We start from the raw sequence: 21,511 nt of genomic DNA on the forward strand, positions 1-21,511 counted from the left end.
GCTGGGTGCACAGGCCCCTGCTGCACCTGGATGAAAGCTGTTCCACAACTGCCGTGGCTTGAATGAAGACTTTGATTTTAGCTCTGCTCTGAATATTCTGAAAGATCAGAAGGGCACAAAGAAGAGGATAAATGAAACAACGATTCTTCTCATAAAATGATCATTTCAAGGTCTAATCCTGCATCCCTGTTGTGCTTGAAACACCTAGTGAATCCAGAAACACCTAGCGTGCACGGTGCTTGTGAAAAGACCCTCGCGCTGTGGCCAGCAAAGTCCCCATCTGAGCAAAGAGGGTGTTACTGCTCTAAGAAGTGTCTTTGGTAATTTAAGATAGAGTAACCATGTGGTCACAGAGGAGATTAACATTCCTTGGCTGGGGAGGACGAGCTTTTATTTTGAAAGCCACCTGGGTTCCACTTAAAAGTAGTAGAATACTTAAGAATTTATTACGACTGGGCAGGCTCCTATTTAACAATGTCAAGACGTAGCTGTGGAAATACACACACTTTTCTTCTTTCAAGACACGCAACACAGTACATTTCGTCCTCGCACAGCTGTTGCTATTCTGTAACATCAAACCAGCAAAGAGTTTGGCCATGAAGGATACCTAATATTTGGATTTTATATGCAGTGTCTCCAATTTATGCGCTTAGAATCATGAAGATGACTTATGATGTGTTGTGTTTGCATTGGCAACGGCTCAAAACCAGAAATATATTTCAGGCTTGGCTTTCCAGATATTATCTCAAGTCATTTAAAAGTTCATTATAGGGCACCCGCTAGTGCTGCTATAGTAAAGGGGCTGTCAGCATTTTTCAAGGGTTTATAACTCAGCCATTAAAAAAAAAAATCTCTGTGGGCTGAAACTTGGCATTCAGGGTCTAGGCCCAGCAGTAAATTGTTTTTACAAATTAAAAAAAAATCAGTTTGACTATTATTAAATTATAGGTGGGCTAAATTTTATTTAGAACTTTTTCCGGCTATTCTCCTGTATTTCTGTAAATTAAAATGTGTCTGAAATGTTTTTATAGAGTGCGACTCTAAAATACGGACTGGCTTTTGTTATGTTCTTGAAATCCTGAGATTTAACTCAAAATATAATAACAGTGCTTATCCCAGCGTAGCACTTTTCACCTTCAAAGTGCTTTACGAGCATTATCTCATTAATGTACATAACAGCCTCCCCATGATGTAAGAGGGATTATTATCCTCACTTTATAGCTGGAGAAATTGAGCCAAAAGGTTTAAGGCTGTTTTTAAAAGGACTTAGTTGCACAAATCCCAAGTGAGCTTTGATTGGCTTTGGGTGTCTACTTCCCTTCGGCTCTTCTAAAAATCACAGCTGAAGTGATTCACCCAAGACTGCTCAAAGCCAGCATTAAAACTCAGACTTTCCAACAGCCCTTGCCACTAGACTATTTAGTTCGCAGAAGCACAGTCATTATTTTCTAGGTAAGAACCATCCTGTTTCTAAGAAATTATTCTTTTGGGCAGAGAGAGTCAACTGGGGAGCTCCTCGATGACAGGGAGGCTGTCGAGTGGAGCACGGTAAAAAACGTGCCGCGAGGTAAGGCCACGGCCATGCGACACGGTGTCGTCATCACGTGTGCAAGCAGCAACTTCTTCCCATTTCATCAGTGCTCACCTCCTGCTGAGAGCACAAAAGGTGGATTTAGCCCTGTTTTTCTTGGCCTCTTCTGTCCCAGAAGGAGGTGTTGTTAATGCTGACGGCACCAGCAAGTGGCTGGTGGGGAGCGGCCTGGACAGAAACCTGGACGCAGGCAGGAATTATTTCCGATGTTCTTTGCATGGGTGTTACTAAAAGGAGAGGATGGTAGCAGTAGCTTTGGAGATTTGGTGGGCTTTGGTAGGTGAGAGTTAGACAAAAGTGTTAAAAATAAAATTGGGCTTCTCTTTGACTCCTCCGTGCAAGGCAAGGGCAGCCATGGATGGCTTTCCTGCGTGCCAGGGGAGGAATGCTCCTAATTTGGTACGCCTCAGTAACACTCCAGGATTTTTTGGAAGCACCGTTAGACCTTCAGCTTATTTTCAATTACAGAAATGTTTCATCCGTGAGAATCTTCTCATGATGATTCCAGCCACTTGGGACTTGCCCTGTTTAAATCTCATCTCAGGTGCCTTACAGTCTGCTGCTTGATCAGATTTAAGATTTGGATGCAAAGTGTAGGTATTTAAGAACCAAGCTAAGCTGAATTTAGCAGATGCCTTTCATTTTAATGTTTCTGTGGTAGTTTGTAGAGGAAAGTGGAGAGCGCTTGAAGAAGAGTCAGAAGCTCCAGACACTGAGAACTTGTTTCTGTTTGTACCTACAGAGAAGTTTCACCATGACTCGGGCTGTAATAGCCATTTTTCGCGGTCTCACTGTCAGTACTGGTACTTTAGATTCCGTCTCCTGCATTTGGTAACCTACATTACATCTTTACTCCTTTATTTGCCTCCTCTGCATACCACAGGACCTTTAAAATACTATATTTACCATGTGGGTTGTCAGCAAGACCATCACAGGACTGAGGCCATTCTGTTTTCTGTCTGTATTAGATTGTAGATGTCTGAGCCACTCTCTTTGAAATGTTATCAGGAATTATATAAATGACTGTGGTATAGAAATGTTACATTGGATAATTAAGTGTGGTTCTCCAGCTCCGTGCTATTAGTGTGATTTTATTAAACACAGATTGTGGAGGGAACCCAAAAATACGTGTGCTGATTTAGATTATGCTTCACAGTGAGGTTGTTAAGATGCAAGTCTCTAGCGTTTCTAATCCTGCAGTGAGGCATGCAGAAATGATCGTGGGGAAATAAAAAGCCAACCTGATGCCCAGGTGAAAGACGTGGAACCCAGTTGTCTTCACCAGACAGCTGGATCTTGGCTCTTTTTACACCATGCACAATTTGAACTAACTAGAGCCACGGGAGCAGAGGTAACAGTAGTACTTTGCACAGTTTCATACCTGCACATGAAAAGACTACTTGATCAGTGAAAGAAAAATGTGTGGGCAGTTTCTTTGTGCTTAATGTTTATCCTAATAGCTCCTCGGGACCAAATGAGATCAGGGATGCGTTGTATAAAGTGCTATGTAAATACAGGGTAGGAACTTACATGCTGAGTAGATTAAACACAAAGGGAAGAGATACTGATACTCACAAAGCATAATGAAGGGAGTAGCCGGCGAAGACATGATTAAAATAACTAATTAGGGAAGTGGATTAGTTAGGCAAGTTAGTTAGCTGAGCTGTTTTTATTACATGCTGGAGGTCTTTTTCATAATTTCAGGCAGGCTTATTGCTGGAGCTTGCAGTAGATGTACCTTAACATGGCGCAGCGTAAGTGGCGCAGCACAGATTTCCTTACTGATGGGCTTTTCTTGACCTCCCAGGCTCGCTCAGAGAGCATGGGAGCAGAGTACAGTCTCTGGGTTTCTCATTGCTCGGCTGCCCTGCTGAGACAGCCACCAGATGATAATGGTTTTTGGCCACTAATGACCACCGTTAGATTTGAACCTGTGACACTGAGATGAAAGCCCGCGTATTCCATTCCTCGTACCCAATCCATCTTGCTCTCTGCCTTTAAAGGATTTAATTAAATGCTGAATACAGTTAACTAGAAATAGCCTTCTTCCTGACCGGTGCAGAATGAAATAGCACTTGACAGGAGAAGGCAATGTTCACGAATGGATTAGAAGAGATTAATTTTGTGAAAGTTTCATTTAACATTCCCCATCGTAACAAAATGAAAGAATTCTTGATCTTCTGCTTGCACCTATCATGAGACCTATTTGAGATTAAAGATAAACTTTAGTTCTCTTAGCAGGGAAAAGACTGAGTAAGAAAGAAAGTCTTCATCTCCTAGATATGATCCTGATTCCTTCATCTGTGCAGTTGGTGCTTACAAAATCATTCACAACATACTGCCTACACTGCTCTGCAAGTCAATTAAAAATGGCTCCGAGACCTTTGTTTTGGAGAGATTCATTCCATATATCGGTACGTTCTGTGGATCCTAACACAAGTGGGACAGATCTCCAAGGCAGAGACAATAAAAATGAGCAGCTGAATTTACAAAGGATGTTTTTCACATTTACTGGTTAGCAAAAAGGAAAAATGATATAGAGAAGCAGCATTATCTCCTTTTTCTGCGCTGAATGAAGTGAAATAGGATCATGTTGAGAAAGTAGAGAAAATCCGTGGGCATAAGAAGAAAAAGAAACTTTGAAGAGAAACAGTATTACTATAGTGCAATGGAAATTGCAAAATTTGTTCCTTTTATTAGCATGCAGAACTATGTTGAACCTATCACTGGCCCTGAGACATCAATTAATAAGTATTTGAGCTTTTTACTAAACATGATAGCCACTTCTTTTGTTTCCTTTTCAAAGACAGGAATGAAATGACTTGACATGACATTTTCTGAGCAGGAATTCCTTATTCACCCTTTTTTCTTTTCCCAAAACAGATTACTTCTTGACGCTGGATGAGCCTATGAACAACATAACTACCACCCTTGGCCAGACGGCAGAGCTGCACTGTAAAGTCTCCGGCAATCCTCCTCCCACGGTTCGCTGGCTGAAGAACGACGCGCCGGTTGTCCAGGAGCCCCGCAGGATCTCCTTCCGTGCCACAAGCTATGGGTCTCGCCTGCGAATAAGGAACCTTGACACTACAGACACCGGCTACTTCCAGTGTGTCGCAACTAATGGCAGAAAGACTGTTTCTACCACCGGCGTGCTCTTTGTCAAATTTGGTAGGTTTTCTCCTATTAAGCTGTTCAAACTGTTGTTTAGAAAAACAGTGCAGGAAACTCTTAAGAAAAGTGTGTTTACCCACTGAAAATGAGTGCGCTGATGTAGTGGTATCAGCCTGTTTCAGCCTATTTCTGGCAGTTTATCCCTTCTGCCTGTTTGCTCTGTGCTCAGCTGAGATGCCCGTGTTGCCAGCTGAAATGGTGGCTTTTAATACATAAAAGCCTGATGGAAGCAGGACTGAAACACAGGGAACACTAAAGAGCGCTGTTCATTAATATGCTACCTGGGTGGATTCAGAACAGACAAGAAAAACTTCTATTCTCAAGTGCCTGAGTGACCTCCTTTTTCTCTAGCAAGTGAGAAATTTCAGCTTGCAAAAGATGGAGTTGAAATGGAAATGTTAAATGCAGCATAGGTCAGAGGCACGTTAATGATACATGTACCTTTCAGATAAAATAAGCACTTTTTCTTCAAAGTCAGAGTTTATAATGAGATGATTGCCTTCATGGATAATCTTAAAACCATGAAGTTTCCAAACCAGAAACGGGTTTTCTGCATCTTCTCTTCCACCTCCACATTCAGGGTGAAATACTTGACTCAGATGAGGGTGTTTGCATGGAGTCCTGGTCAGTCCTCACAGCAACACACAATGAATGATTTATTCAGCACATTTCAGAGTTTTTTGTCGTTAATGTCCCAGATTTTCTAAATTATTGTAAGAAATTAATCATTAGATGTTCTCATAAGGCAGATGTCCTTTAGCTTGTATCTGAAATTTAGGAGATTTTTATCCAAACAATGATGCTTTTATAGACATTCCTCTAGAAAACACTGGGTATTTTTCATATTTTACTGACTGGAGCAAAATTTAATCGTACAATTCAGTTTCTAGAGCAAAGGCTCGTTAGTATAAACTGCTGCAGCTGACTCTTCAGTTTGCTCTGTGTTGGTGAACACGAGCTCAGCCTGTCGAGTATTTGCCAAAATATAAACGCCGAGGGCAGCAACAGTGAAATGCTGTCAGCCAAAGCCTGCAGAGGTCAGAGGAAATTTGATCAATGCATCTGAATCAGGCCAAGGATGAATACCCTGAAAAATAATGAAGATTGATAGGGAGAAATGACGCTGTTTTCTCCCAGCTATAGTCACAACATGCTTTTGTATAAGCCTCCTGTGGTTTGCTATAACCTTTTTTGTTATGGCCCCAAACTCAGCTGAATTTCAGGATCTGTCCTTCACCTGTTTATTGCCCTTATCTATGGCATTTTGCAGACAATCACTGCTACAGGATACAGTCTTGTCTTTGGTACCAAGAAACTGAGACTTGCCTCTTAAACTACATAAACCACATCCAACATGACAGACTGTTACTTTTATCTTTTAAAGGTTTACAAAAGCTTACTGCTTGTTACCTCGCCATAACTCATCACACCGTTTTTCTTCTGTCACTTTTCCAGGTCCCCCACCAACAGCAAGTCCAGGATCATCGTAAGTTGTTTCATGTCTCTTATATTGATTCATTAATCTTGTGTTTCATCAGTCAGAAGTTCATTTTTCATTTTGTGTGACAGAAGTGCTTTTACGTTCCACTTTAAGTCAGATAGGATAGTAATTTATTGTAACTGAATTATCTGTCTCGTAGATAAATTTTTACGTTATCATGTCAACTCCTATTTCTTAAGCTAGACGTCTTAATTTCCAATATTATTTCCTTTAGATCCCCTGATGCCTTCAGCCTTTGAACTGATCTCAGTGTACAGAGTATACCACATAAGTAAAAACTGATCTTCATACTTGTCATGGCCCAGTCTAAAAAATCTTTGTCGCTATAAGTAAATTTTAGTACCTATGGGATTCTTACTAATTTAATGGAACTAGTGGTCATAAACTGGATTTGTGCCTCTCTGTATCCGTGGTAGTAAACAGTCATAAAACTGAGATTTTAAAGATCAGGTACCTGGGTTTGAGTAGTGGTTGTTTTTACAGCAGCTTCCTCCTGACCTGGAACTCAGGATCTGCTCCTTCTGCAGGGTCCATGCTGCTGAGCAGTTGCCACCTCGTTTTTGGCAGTTGGGCTTCTGTCTGTGGTAGGCTTTGAGAACATATCAGTCTCTAGTTTCAATACAGATGAACCGACTTGCTCACCTTTTATAGTCCCCCATTGTTTTTGAGTCTGATCTTCAGCTGTTCTGAAGTTTGAAATTAATTTTGTGATCGCGTCCAGCTCATTCACGCCTTACACATGTGGAACATCACAGAAACCCACCTGTCCTAGTGATGAAGCTGCTCTGTTAAAAGAAAAATACAGTAGCAACAGAAAAATGGAATGAAATTATAATTACAGTTACAAGGGATGCGAAAGTTTGGGGATGTGAATGCTCCTGGCTGTCTTTACAGAAGATTGTTCACAAAGTATTGCAGAGGAAATGAATTAGCGAAAGCATCTGACCACAAAAGGACATGCTAGGATGCCCTCTAATGGAACATCATAAAACGAGCTTTTGTCTTTCCTTTTGAAGGTACCTGAAACAAAGTTACTGACTTGGTTTAGGAAGGGAAGCTCTTTGCTTGGTCTCAGACTCCTTTTTGTGACTTGAGTGTTCTGGGGAGAAAAGCTTCACGGTGAGGCAAAAAGTGGAGGCTGCTGTGCTCTGGTTTGGAGACTTTTTCTAGTAGTCTGAGAAATTGTGCATTTTGGGTCTACTTCTGCCTAGTTTGGGGTTTCTAAAATTTGTAACATTAGGCAATATGTCCCAAGCTGTCAGAAGCTCACAGGAGAGCAGCGTGAGCAGAGAAAGCAGGGAGCTGTGCTGGAATTTCCCTGTCTGGGCCACTGAGGATTGCCTTGCTTTTTTTGAAACAAAATTGATTTGGGAACCTTTTTCCCATTTCTCTTTCTGGCAATTTATCCCTTCTCCCCCCTGCCCCCTCCCAGATGACTACATCTTAACTAGCTAACAGCTTCACCCAGTTATGGAGAAGTGACAGCAAATGGTCCCACTAATTCAGTGAGAGTCAGACCGAGCTCTGGGGCAATGTCTGCACAACATCATCCAGACCACAAGGAAAAAAACAAACTGTTTTTTTTTTTTTCTTTCCATATGCTCCATATCAAAGATGAAATTGGCTCTAAAGTGATTTAATGCAAGATCTTCATTTTGCTTTCAGCATGCCCTGCCCATTGTTATACATGCGTACAAACAAAGATGTGAAAAGGTGAAAATAAAGTGAGACTTCCTCTGCAGTAGTTGACTTCAAAATTGTGCCTTTTAAATTTGTAGCCAAGAAAGATATTTAATCGCACTTCATTACCCTGGGAGGCTGTGGGTCTGTCTAATGAGAGGCTGCATTGTATTAAACATTGGAAGGTAACGTATGCAAAGAAATGTGCACAGGCATCTCTGTTTTACTGAATGGGGAACATTTACATTCCTGGAGAAGCTAACCAGATTTAATCTATGAAATAAGAGAATCAGGAAGAATCTTACGAGAGAGAAATGATAAACTTGGAAGTCGTGCTAAATTAGAGTAAAAAAACGTCAGTGTGCATTGTCCTGAACCTGGTTCATATCTGCTGCCAGTGGCATGAGTGCAGCAGCCTTATGGATTGCAGCGGCTGGCGAGCTCCAGCTGCACTGGGCTGAACTGCAGAGAGAAATGATGTGTCAGGGAGTGCAGGGGAAAATGCCTCAGACTCTGTGCCTCGCTGTTTGCTCATCTTTCAGGGCTAAAATATCTTGAGAATTGTATGGCTGCTCTTGCAGAGTCTTCTCCTCGTGCAAACGAGCAAACAAATTATTAGCTATGAAATTAATGAAAATTTGGTGGAAGTGCCTGTAGGAAGAGTGATTCCATGTTACACAGGTAATGTCACAAGTGTTTGAAGAACTGTTTAAAGGCAGCAGTACTCTTCATTGTAGGGGAGCAGAGCATTTACTACAGCTTTGGTAAATTTTCTTGTCCTAGAGGTTGATACCTTTGGCATTTTGATTGTGAATTTCTTCAGATACAAAGAGAACTTGGAGCCTGATCTGTGTATGATCGATCCTTTGAAGGCATCAGCCCTTGGACTGTGATGCTCTTTCATAGTCTTGATGCCATTTTCGGACTCCTCATTGCTAGTAGATGAAGAATAGATACAGTCACGAGAAACATCTACATTTACCTGTGAAAACTGCTCCCATCCATGCCAACCTTAGCGTTCAAGTTCTAGAGTGGTAGATGCACGTACGTGGCTGTCCTCCCTTCCCTTCGTGTTAGACTCATGGGAGGCCAAAGGGAAAACATTAGAGGGAATAGTCCTGGAAGCTGGGTCATAAAATATCTTCCAGCCTTCTTTTTTTCAAGAGTTAAAGCACTGATTCTGGTGCTTTGGATAAACTGACTGGGGGTGCATGGGTTCAGTTGATTTCAGACCCCGAAATGTGTTGAGGGGAGCTTAGACCTCTCTCCCCCTCCTGTGCAGGCTGACCACTGGTGTTGGCTGAACCAATGGCACTTACTTTATGTCATCCTAGGGCCATATCATTTTATTTTACAGTGGTTAAATAGGAAAAACTCCTTAAAACATGTTGTGTAAATGAAAACTCATACTTTGGTGATATTTGTGCCTTATCAGCATGAGTTTCTTCTCCTGTGATAAATAACACAATCAACCGAATCGATGGCAAGTAGCTGCCTTTCTCAGTGGGCGTGCTTTTCCCATGCTGTCTTTATTAATCTACCATAAGTGGAAGGTTCTGTTCATTTAAGGATTTAATTTGAGGATCATGTTTTTAAAAAAATCCATATGCTCAGCACTTTTCTTCATATAATTTATAGGTGCCGAGTTCTGCGCTGATGTGATGGCAGAAAAATAGATGGTCCAACCATAGCTTAAAAATAAAAAGGTTAAATGGATAACTTCTGTAAAAGAAGACAGGCAATGCTAGATAACGTCATAACTCATGCGTGCGTTACATCCTTCTTCTTTCTGCTTTCCTTTAGCACTGTTATGGTTAGCTACAGCCAAATGTCTGATTTGCAAATCAGTCTGAAGTGAACGGAGGAAACTCCAGCAGCAGTATAAGGGACTGACTAAAGCGAGGTACTGCCCTGGTGCAAAGCACTGGCTGACCTGAATGTCCTTCCTTTAACTCTCCTGTGTTTGGCAAAGGTCAGCTTTAAAGCCCTTATCTGCAAGGCCGGGAGCTGCATTCCATCGGCAGGCTCTGCTGCTCAACGTGTGGAACACAGTTTAAAGATGATGATGCTTTTTTTTTCCCCCCCAAACCCCTCACTCCTGCTTTATAAATACATCATTATTTATCTTTGTTTTGCCAGAAGGTGCTACAGATACAGGGCCAGCTACAAGCAGCCCGGGGAGCTGTGGGGAGAGTGCGAACGCTGCTGTCCGCAGTCCGGATGCGTGCCCGGGAGCTGGGCGGCTGCACCGGCTCCAGCTCTTGGGCTGCTGAAATAGTTTCCATGAAGTGGATGGTGTCAAGGGCACCTCCGCAGCAGGCAGGAGTCAGGGGCGTCTCATCTGGCAGATAAGGCAGGTCCTGCTGGCTTTTGGTGCAAAAGGCCACCAACAACCAATTTAGCCCTTTTTTTTTACTTTATTTTTGAAGTTCTGATGCTTCACAGCACTTCAAAACTCACTTTTCATTCATTGTCCACAGCAAGGTTTGGTCCTTTAAGGACACAGAAGTCTGCACCTCAATCTCAGGTCTCTCTGGCTACAGAGATAGGGGACAGCAAGGGCTGAGGTGAGAGCACAGCGTGTTCCAGGAGACAAGATAATTTGCTGTAACAATAGAGGTACCTCAGCCTGGAAAATGGTTGTGTGCCCAGTCTTTTCCATGATTAATATCGTCCTTTTTTCCTCCATCTGTATTGTTTCCACTGCCTGGAGAGATGCTCTGTGCCTGCCCAGAGCTTCACTCATTCACTCCAGGAAAAACCCAGGGTGCAAGTCACTGAAGTTGGAGGAGAGGCAGCTCACCTGCACTCTGTTCAAGAACTGCCATAGTGGGAGAGAAAACAAATTGCCTTTTTACATGGTCCAATCTAAAAATGAGCTAGACAAACCCTGCTGGAGTGTAGTCCGGTGGGAAGAGGTCAGGAAAATGTCAATTCTCTGTTGAAGGCGTACCAAACCCACACAGAATCTATTGCTTTGCGAACACGTCTTGAAAAGGCTTAACCTGCAGGAGAAATGTGTCACTCAGCAAGGCAGACTTCTGGCTTTTTTACAGTGGAAACCTCAGAAGAATGGCAAGGCACCTCTGAGAAGCCTTCTGTGAGTTCACAAGACGTCATGGTAGATGTTAAACACCATGATATTAAAGGAAACGTAGATGTTAAAGGAAAAAAAAAAGTCTAGTTCATCAATATTACTGCTCTATTTGTGGCAGAGAGAGACTCTTGTTGATCCTCTTGCATGGCAGAGAGAGAATAGCATGAATGTAGATCGGTGTGGACGTGTGTGCCACAGGCTGGCACCTCCCGTGGGGAGCACACACGGTCCTGGTGTCGGTAATGCTCTTGAACAGCCCTCTGATTCCCAACCGAGCCTTCTCTCTATATAAACTAAATATACGGTATTGTTTTGCTCTTTATTTAACCACTGGGAATGAGGAGAGGAGGAAAAGAGGAGAGGAGAGGGCTGTAATTTTAAGGGGCATTTGATTCATAAAATCAAATGGGGTTTGTGATTCCCAGAAATTGCTTGCGAGGCTTGTGAAACCACAAACCCCGCAGGATTCTCCCATCCTCTTTTTCGATGATTAAGATTTTTTTTTTTTCTTTAAGTGAAACACATCTGGGTTTTTTAGTAAAACAGATCTTTTATACAGTGGCTCCGTGTGCCTGGATGTCAGCATGGTTCTCTGCTACGCGAAAACGCATAACCACTGGCCGGCATCCAGGGGAGGCTTGGCCAACTGCGTTTGATTGAGGATTTCAGAGGGACTTCTCCCCCTGGACCAGAGAAGCTAAGTTTTATAGAAGGAAAAAATACCTATACAGAGGCAAGAGTGGATTCACCAGGAGCTGCTACCGACCCCCTGCTGCTGCCCACAGCATCCAGCACCCATGGGCTCTGCAGGCTGGGCACCCAGGCTTGCTGCAGGTTGCAGGTGGAGGAGCTGCGTGCATTTCCTTCACCACGGGGCATCTGAGATGCTAACTCAGGTGGGATATTGTACGGGGAGGCCAACGTAAATATATTTGTGCAAAAAAGTCGTGCAGCATGAAGATGAAGTCGGAGTGGCTGACGCTGACAGAAACCACGTTATGTTCTGTTGCATTACTTCATTCGAGTGAAAATAATACTCTCGTGGTCTTGCCAGGGTCTGAGAGTCAGATTAGCTGCTGAGAGCGTGCCAGTCACGGAAATGAAGTGTTTCCAGGGAGAGCTGGACTTGTGCTCTTCGCTGTGTCTTTGATCTGGTGCACACTTATCTGTTCTGCCACCGTCTCACCTTCCCCCTTGTCCTGGCTATTCCTCTGTGATACTCTTGGCAACATTTCTGTGGCACCAGGTGAAAGCTGATGCCTCCAGGTGTGTGGTTCAGGAGGGAGCACGCTCTTTTGCTTCCCTGAGCAAGCACACGTCCATGGAAGCCTCTGGGTAAATGTAGCACTGGATTTAGGATGCCATATTTATGTCTGGTATTAAATGAATTGGTCATAGCCAGTGTTCTAGTGCATTTTATCTACTTCAAGGTACTTACACAGCTAAATATACACGTTATCTGAGAATCCCAGGCTCCTTTGCCTCTTTACCTTCTCTTATCTCCCAGACCACATATGGGAAACTGAGCCAGAGTGAGATTAAAGGTGTGCTTCAGTCGCCTTCACTGCAGCTGTTTTATGCTAGCTCAGATGCAGCTGAAGTCATGCTGGTCACCTTGTCTGGCTCTGGCACCCTTGGGTTTTTGCTCAAGACGTTGCATATATAACCTGTAACGAAACAGAGAATTCAGCTCTGTCTCTGGAGGCCCAGACCGATACCCATGCTAATAGATTATTGTTGTCTGCTGTGGCCGTGCATCATCCACGGGCTTTCATGTGAGCCATGCTGCAAAAATTTGAGGTCTCTGCTGCAGAGCTCTTACCCCAGCTCTTAGCAATGAAGTGGGTGAAATTGTGTTTTGTTATGCTACGGTAAATCTGCAGAAAAGAAACCGGCCTGGAGTTTGGAATGAGATTTACCTTAGAAAGTGCTTTCCATTTTGAAAGGGTACCTGATAAATATTTTTACATATTTTAACTAAAGTGTTCCACTGTTATCTGTCCTGTAGCGCAAACAGAAAGCCCTCCTGTCTTCTTGTGGTCTGAAGGAAAGGTATGACACGATATGGAGACATAGTTGTATTATCTGAAAACAAATTAATCACACTGATGTCAATATTTTTTTAAGTAGGCAGAGAGGAGGGAGTAAAACACATTATGACTTGGACATTGGGAGCCAGAGTTGCCTAATCCATTTTTATAATACGAAGGAAAAGACAATGTGCTGTTAAGAAATGTATTTGTTTTCTTTCTGCACATTATCACCCGTAGCAACTACATATGCAAATAAATGTTTGATATAGAAATGGCCTTTGTGGAATGCTGCAGGTAATATTTGAAGAGTGCTTGTACTTTTATTTCTACAAAGCTTTAATACGACCTGGTCGCCCACAACCGATAACCCCAGGTGTTGCACACAAGGTTTGTAGCAGGACCCCAGCAGACCTGGGGAGCTGAAATGCTGAGCCCAGCATTTCGTCCTGAGGCCAGCTTGTCTGCTTATGAATGCTGTTGCCTTCTCACCAAATCTTTTTCGAGCACGGGCAGCTTTGGGAGGGAGAGGCAAGGCCACATCCAGGGCTGAGCGTGCGCCTGGTGCTGTGCCAGCCCGGCATTCAGCGCTCGGCTGTTGGTCACTTCTGCAGCCACCCTGGTATACCTGAGGACAGCAATAAAAGCACAGTCACTGCCTGGAAGCGAAGAGAAAAACGTGAAATTGATGTTGTTTGCCTGGGAAATGCTCGGCTTCCAGCATTTTGGAAATACTGGCTCAGTCTTGTGCCTTTTGTATTTAGCGTGTTCAATTAGCCATGCTACGTTAGTCCTGTTGCACTGAGTTTGTTTGACTCTGTTGAATAAGTGCTGAAGGTAGCACCAAAAGGGGAATTTAGGCTGTCATTATGAACTAGGCTCAGATACCTTCCGGTCTTTTAACACTGGATTTAGGAACATTTCAAATCCCATGCAGAAACCTTAAAGGGCTGATATGTGAAGAGCAGGAGAGGATAGATTCTCCTCTCTTTAAGGCGTTTCAGTGAATCATTAGAAAAATTGGCTTAGACAAACACTTAAGGAAATCCTATAATTATATAATTTGACCCTGAGTTACAGTACAGCACAGCTTATTTTGCTGATTTGTTTTAAAAGGAGCAAAGTGAGCATCGTATTGAAGATTTTTTCTTCTGTTTGGCAACAGAATGGAAAAAAAAATCAGGAAAAGCTGAGAAGTTGCATTCCTCACCCTGATCATCTCCTGCAGCCTTCAGGATACCATATTTGTGGAGATAGTCTTTAATTGTTGCAAAAATATGCGATCATTATGCAGTTAGCATTCGGTGTTGGACTAAGTCTGCTAATAAACCGAGTCTTATGAGTTAAACCACATAGTCAGAGCGGCCAAGTATTGTTCCTGTTTATGCTATAGATCCTTAATGTCCCACGGGGGCCTTTTTCCCACCGCGCTCTCTGCCAGAACATGCCTGGTTCAACGCACCCCAGGACGGGCGACCCGTGCTGCTGAGCTCTGTGTTAGGGCTGCAGCCAAGGCTGGCTGGTGAAAAGGAATTGCATTTGATTAAAAACCTTGAGCCTTCCATATCTGTTTTCGTTCTGTGTCGAAATGAAGCGGAGACCATTAGGCATTTTTCTCAGGGAATGAGCAGTGCACAGTCCCCAGCCCAGCACGTGCTCGCTGGAGAGGAGGAAGGCCCGGGCTGTGCCTTACAGCACAGACATAACCTGGTTTCCCCGTCTCCCTTGTGGTCTTCCCCAATAACAGCAATTTTGAGGCCAAGTTTCCTCTAGCCCAGAAACCCTTCTGGAGCTGCTAAAGGATTGCAGCGGCAATGGCATCCAAGCCACTGTGTTTTATGAAACATTCCAGTTTTCAGAACATGATGTTTTTTTCTATCTAAGACAATTCTCCTCAAAAAAAAAAAAAAAAAAAAAAAGTCTCTTTTAGTTGTAATTATAGGGGTGATTTACATGCCTTATAAAGATTTCTTTGAGCCTAAAGGCTGGGAGGTAAGATCTGACCATAGTACAGTAACAATGCATTTCACCCTCCTGATCTGTGTCAGGTTACAGTACTAGCTGAACAGAGCCTATCTTTGTGCTGCTTTTTAAATTTTGTTATTTTTTGGGAAGGCCTTGTCCTGAGTGCATGTCTTGACCTCAAAAAGAGCAAATGAAATTTTATTTTGATGTTTTGGAGGGTCTCTGTGATTGGTATGTGAGTAGACCAGATTTATGTTGTATTCAGACAATGTGATACCCACAAGTTTCTGGCAGAAATTATTGTTCTGTTGTTTTCTTTGTGTATATGCACAGCCCAGTCTGGTCTCCAATGGCTTTTCATCTAAGAGCTGCTAAAATAGAGCTGGGTACTGCTGTTTTGGGGAGAGAGGGTCGTATGTTAAGATGGAGCTCTTTCTGGTGGCTAAATGTTCTTAGGGCACTTCCCTGGGCATATGGCCTTTTGTGTGACTGTGGGATTTAGTCAGGTGTAAGGGTAGAAGTAGTCAGACTTTTCAGAAACCAGTTAATGTCAGGGGTTGTCCCCAAGGTACGGTGAGATTCTCCTATGCTGTAAGGCCTTTAATTATAAGGGAAATCCTGTTTAAAGGCTTATAATACTTCTGTGGTTGTAATAAAATATTCTGCAAAAACCAGGTAGTGAAATCTCAGTGGGCAAATCTCAATCTCTTTCTCGTTTCATTCTTCTTTTCCTTTAGTGCCCAGCTGTCATTGATATTCCTTAAACAAATCCTCTTCTGCCATTTTCAGTCTGCACTGATGTGGAGCAATGAGAGATCTGCTGGAGGTTCATCAGATCTTGCTGGCATGCAGCGGCTCAACGCTGGGCAAACCTTTGTGCAGCTTTTTGTTTTATCTGCTGGCTGCCAACCTCACTACCAGCAGGCTGAAAACTGAATTCAGGTGAAGCATTGAAACCATTAGGGTGATGAAAGCTCTGGTTGCTCATGGTAGCAATTATTCAAGAGAACAAATAATGATATTAATAACTTAGAGTATTACAGACAAAACTTGGGTACTGGAAGGGAAAGGAGCAGCATAAAAACCATTTGTGGCCTCTGTGTGATGGATTTGTCTCCTGTCCCAGGCTCTCTTTCATCCACATGACAAGTCATCTCCATATGTGACCCGGTCTTCCTGCGCCTTTCATGTCGGCTCCCCCTTCAGAAGGACTCAGCACCTTTGCCTTTTCGCTTAACAAAGTGGACATTTTCCCTGAGCCCTCCATGACATGACAAACTGAGACTAGGGCTGTGCCTTTTGCAGGGGTTTGATGGGAGCTACAAAAGCCCAGGACTGGGCCCTAGGGCTTCATGGTGGACCACTTGCTGCCCACCCCTCCACATCCCTGCCCAGCTGTGAATGGGCCAGCTGCAAAATTCTCTTCCCCAGTGTGTCTAAATCTTCTAATTTCACGAATATCCCAGTGATTATGGAGTGCTGCTCCTTCCACTGGGAATGGCATCCTGCCTCCCTGGGGCTGGCCCTTCGGGCCTGTTCCTGGGAGTGAGCATCAGGAGCAGCCATGCTAAAACAGGCTTCTCCGGTGAAGGCCACATGAAAATCAGCATGGATGAGTGGTTTAGAAAGTGCCATCAGCTGGCATGCTGTAATCAGTCAGTGTCATGAGCACTGTGACCACGAGCCCCGTGACAAAAGGGCAGTGAAGCCCCGCGTGAGGCCTGAGGGAGCCATGCCCACCCTGAGCTTGCAGTGCCATGCATTGCTGCAGGGACCTGTCGATCTCCTGCAGTCAGCCTAAGAATTCACCCAGGGCTTCCAGAGCCTTCAGGAGAACCAGTGGTTTCGGTCTCAGGGCATGTGTTTATTCAGTCTAGTAAAAACATTAAAAATGGGAATAAATCTGTATTGACCCAAGCTGCTCTCACTACTGCCACGCGGTATAAAACCTTCAGAAGTTTTCCTATAAAGATAACGTTGCTGAACAACCCGCTTGCATGTAGTTACCTACCTGGTCGCAATTTGTGTTCCTTCATCACAAAATCATTAAGTGCAAGGAAGAAGATTATAAGGTGTTACATTATTTATCCTGATAATTAAAAACATGCACGACACTTGAGCCTTGGCTGTTCAAAGCAGTAACCCTGGGTGAGTTCAAATACTGTAAAAGGAGTTAATCATCGATTTCAGAAAGCGTCAAGTTTATTGATCTTGTTAACAGGAAAATATGTGTGTGGCTACCTCCGTGGGGAAGGAAAGCAGCTATCTGACCTGTTGTTAGTTGGATGCTGTTATTGATGCTTGAGCCCACAACGATCCATGTTAAGCAAAAAGTAATGGCAAACGTTACCCTGCCGTGGCTTTCCAGGCAAATGTCTTATGTCAGTAAATGTACTTAAAATAAATACATTTTCTCTCAGTCATGATTTTGCTTGAGATGAATGGAGACATTCTTTTGCCACAGTGCTGCCCGGCAGCTTGCACCAAGAGTACTTAGCAAGGCGATCCCCTTCCCAGGTTCACAGCTAGTTTAGAGATTCGAGAGTTTTAGAGGTGAGAAGAGACTGGTGCAGCTCTCCACCTACCCAGCCTGGGTGATGGCAGCTGTAGTTAGTTTTCCCCCCCACACACACTTATGTTTCAGATCTTTCTTTTGACTTAACTGGAACACATCCCTGCAAAAAAATAAGCATCACATTGATTTTATGTGTTTAACTTCTGCACAGGTTTGTGCTGTGTGAAGTCGAATGCCTTTATAAGATTCTAAATATACAAACGTTGTTATCTTTACAAGTCAACTCTTGACTTTGCCAAAGCCTGTCTGAGAGGTCTCCTTTCCACAAACCCCTGGGAGCTGCCACCAGCTCTGTTACGGCCTCAAATCCACTCTTGTTTGGGCTTCGTTTCAGTCATTGCACTGTTTTGTCTTGGACGGCATAGGGCTAGCAGACGTGGAGTCACTGGGGTCTTTCCATGACGTGTGTGGGTATCAGCAGGGCCAGAGCTTTCAGGAGGTTTGTTAAGTCAACAGCCATGAAAAGATCATGGAAAAGTTGCATTAGATTCAATCTCTCTTGACCTGCGAATGTTTAAAAGATCAGATTTTAGTAGCTGCTATCTAACATTTCCTGTAGTTACTTTTGGAATAGGAGTTGTTTTGTTGTATTTATGTGATAAGGCTGTGGTATGTAGATCACTTTTGCATTTTCTCTGCACTGTTATTCCACCATTTCCACTGTGTGAAAGGGAGATACGAATTATTGAAGAATCCTGTAATCTTGAAGCACTAAAAGCATGGCAAAGCCCTTTGCTTTACTACCTGCATTTAAGCTAGTTGTAGAAATCTCGATGACTTCTGCTTCTCATGGCAATGTTTAGCATTTATTTAAGATTTGGCAGTATCAATTTTTCCTCCTCAATGGATACAAATTAACCTGGGCACAACCAGCAGGTGAGGATTTGGTCTTCAGCAAGTGTAGGCTTTTGCAGATTTGAAATGAGCAAAAGATAATGAGAGAAAATATAATTTTAGCAATGATAAATGTGGAGGAATGATCTCCACATTCCTCCATCAGGAGCTGCCACTGTTTCGGATTCTGGTCTCAGCTTGTGGGGATAAGCCCAGAGCAACTCCATGGATGTATGTGGACCTGCTCCATATTTTTCCTCAATGTGAGTAACACGGGAATGTTACACCATCCTTGGCATGTCAGGCGCTTTTATGGGACAAAATAGACAGTCATGGTCTTTGTGAAATTAAGCTCCTTGGCTGGATAAAAGGAGCAAGAGTGTACAAATACTGGTGTTTCCTTAGATTTCCATCTCACACGTGCTATCCGTAAATCACTTTGCTGCATGGATTGTGTGTGTGCATGACTTTTTAAATGATGTTTGGCTTAATCCTCACTTAATTTTTTATGCAGTTGTGAAATGCGTGTTTTGTATTACCACACCATGATAAGAGTTAGTATTGATACAAACCAGCATTTCACCTACTCAAAGATAAAAACCAGCTTTTAGATTTGATAAAGTGCAATTGTAAAAGTATGCCAGGACAGACTTTATTAAAGCAAGGTTTTAGAAACAATTCTCTGAGCTACTTTTATCTTAAATAATATTTTTCCAGTGAGGGAATGCATTGATATAATTCATAACATACATATAACCTTATCGATACCAATTAATTTCAGAGTTACAGCTGAAATGTTGTGTCACGCTGTTCAGCCAGGCCGTGCTGAGGCTGGAAGCAGGTAAGAAAGCTGGCAGACACCACTCTGCAAAGTGGATGCTGGAAGGACCCTGAGCATGCTCCAAGTCCAAGCACACAAATAACTGATGGAAATTGTCTTAGAGATTTGTGATCCATTCACTCTGGCAGGTTAGCCTAATTACTTCTAATGCAGAACTCAGTCAAATTAGTATTTTTAGTTGCTGACACACTGGGATAATAAAATAAAACCAAGTAAAACCTTTGGGATAGTTTTATTTGCTGGTAACTATCATCTCATTGCATATCTTGAAAACTTGGACAACCAGTCCAGAAAAATGTGTAACTTTTCCTTTTTCTCCACGTGAATCAGAAGAAACATGGCACTGGTGTGGAGGGCAGGAAAGGGTATTTTTTTTTTTTCCACCTTGAATACCAGCCATTGGCTGCAAATGAACTGCAAAATGGCATTATCTTACATGTTTTGTACAAACACCTTACTGCAAACAAGCTGGGCTTTTCTTTGGGATGCTCAAACAAACATTTGAAGCTTGCAGCAATTCTAACTGTTTGGCCTTGCAAAATCTGCCATGTTTCCTTCTTGATTTACTACAATGAGACAAAAAAAAAAAAAAAGAAGAAAAAAAGAAAAAACAACTAAGGGAGGTGAGAATTTGCTTGTTTCAGTGCTGCTGCCAGAAAATAGGTGGGTTGCAACGTGTTCTCTCTTTTGGGGTATCGGGAGAAAATGACAGTGACTGCTTCTTGTCCTACAAACTGAAGTTTTAGGAGGGATCTGGTCCGTTTCTGAGTAGAAAGCTGCCATTTTTATGCAGCGCTTCCTTCAAATCAGGCTTTTCATAATTTAGGCTAGGCGCCTTTCTCGAGGCTAGCTGAAATATGAATCTGCTGGTCCCGAGCCCAGTATCTGAAGTGTGGTTGCTTCACGCTGCTCTGTGCAGCTTACGTAGCGAGGCATAATGCTTTTAAAGAAAACAAACAAGTTCCCTCTGCCTTATCCTGTTACCGTTGGGGAGTGGACGGGCAGATCTTAATTTTCACTGAAGCATATTTTCACTCGTGTTTGTTGTGTTAAGAATGAGCTTCTTATCTCAAAAGCAATCTTTTTCACAAGACATTCTCAGTTTAATAGAACTCGTGGTGCCCTTTAAAGCAGACTGGCTATTCCCAGCTGAGCAGCCTCTATTTATGTGTGTCTGTCAGTAGCAGAATTTATGATAGACCTGCAAGTTATGTGAACTTTGAATGTTTTCACAGTTGTTAAACTTGACCAACTATTTCAATAAGACTAACTGCTTAAAATGGTTTTGGACTTACCAGCTACCCCCAGCCGAAGTATGAGCATTTTGCTCATAAACCCAGCAACCCCCAGACTGCTCGTCAGCAGAGAAAAACGCTGCATTTGTACCTCGACATAACTCCGAGGAAAGCCCTTCAGAAAAATGTGTTTTCCACTCGTTTTTTTAAAGGAGTCTGGGATTTCAGGTCACCCTTTTCCATGTAGTTGCTCCCCATCCACTGTCCTTCCTTTGCAGTGCCCAGCCTCTCCTCCGTCCCACCAAAGGGGACCACATATGTGCATATCAGGGCTGGACTTCCCATTTTCAAAGGAACAAAGCTACATGCCTGTAAAATCGGTTATCTACAACTCATATCTGACTTAGGAGTGGAGCATCCAACAGCAGTGCAAAGAGCTGAGCAGGTACTGGGCTCATGAATTTGGTACCGGAGTGCTGTACGTGCCCATGCCAGGCCCATGTGGGCCAGCACACACTGTGTGTGCCCCAACATCCCTCTGGGCAGAGCTCAGCAGCTTCAACAGGGTCTTTATAAACTTTTCTTAAATAAAAAGAGAAGTAAAATAGCTAATGTTTGCAGTGAGCTTGTGCTTACGGTGGTTACTCTTATTTTTTGCATTGATCGGGGACTGTAGTAGTTATTGATGGGTGCAAATTTTTGGTCAAATAATAGTTTAAACAAGAGAACATTATATGTATTATTTTTAATTAACTTCTGCTGAGGCATGTGTTTCACTTTTAATTCAAGTGTCAGATTTGTGAAGTCTGTTTTTCATCATGCTTAAGGTTAAAATATTAGGTCACCAGAAGAAAGGCTTACTTGAGTCACATAAGACAAATTAAATGTTAGAAGGAAGGAGAAGGGAGGGAGGAGTAGGAAAAAAAAAAGAAAAACGAAAGCAAAAAAAAAAAAGCAAAAAAAAAAAGCTGTGACTTAAGAAAATAAG

The 21,511-nt window shown here is 42.8% G+C and overlaps 1 protein-coding gene across 3 annotated transcripts in view; it reads left to right on the top strand.

The window, feature by feature from the left end:
* ROR1 (receptor tyrosine kinase like orphan receptor 1) overlaps positions 1 to 21,511 on the top strand; it is a 150,710-nt gene that overhangs the window by 106,649 nt on the left and 22,550 nt on the right. For all 3 annotated transcript variants that reach the window (XM_082765902.1, XM_082765903.1, XM_082765904.1), the window contains exons 3-4: positions 4,475 to 4,762; positions 6,221 to 6,251. In XM_082765902.1, coding sequence (XP_082622028.1) covers positions 4,475 to 4,762; positions 6,221 to 6,251 — 319 coding nt within the window. The remainder of the gene's footprint in view (positions 1 to 4,474; positions 4,763 to 6,220; positions 6,252 to 21,511) is intronic.

Source organism: Aythya marila, assembly GCF_965140915.1.
Source record: "Aythya marila genome assembly, chromosome: 8".
Taxonomy (NCBI): Eukaryota; Metazoa; Chordata; class Aves; order Anseriformes; family Anatidae; genus Aythya; species Aythya marila.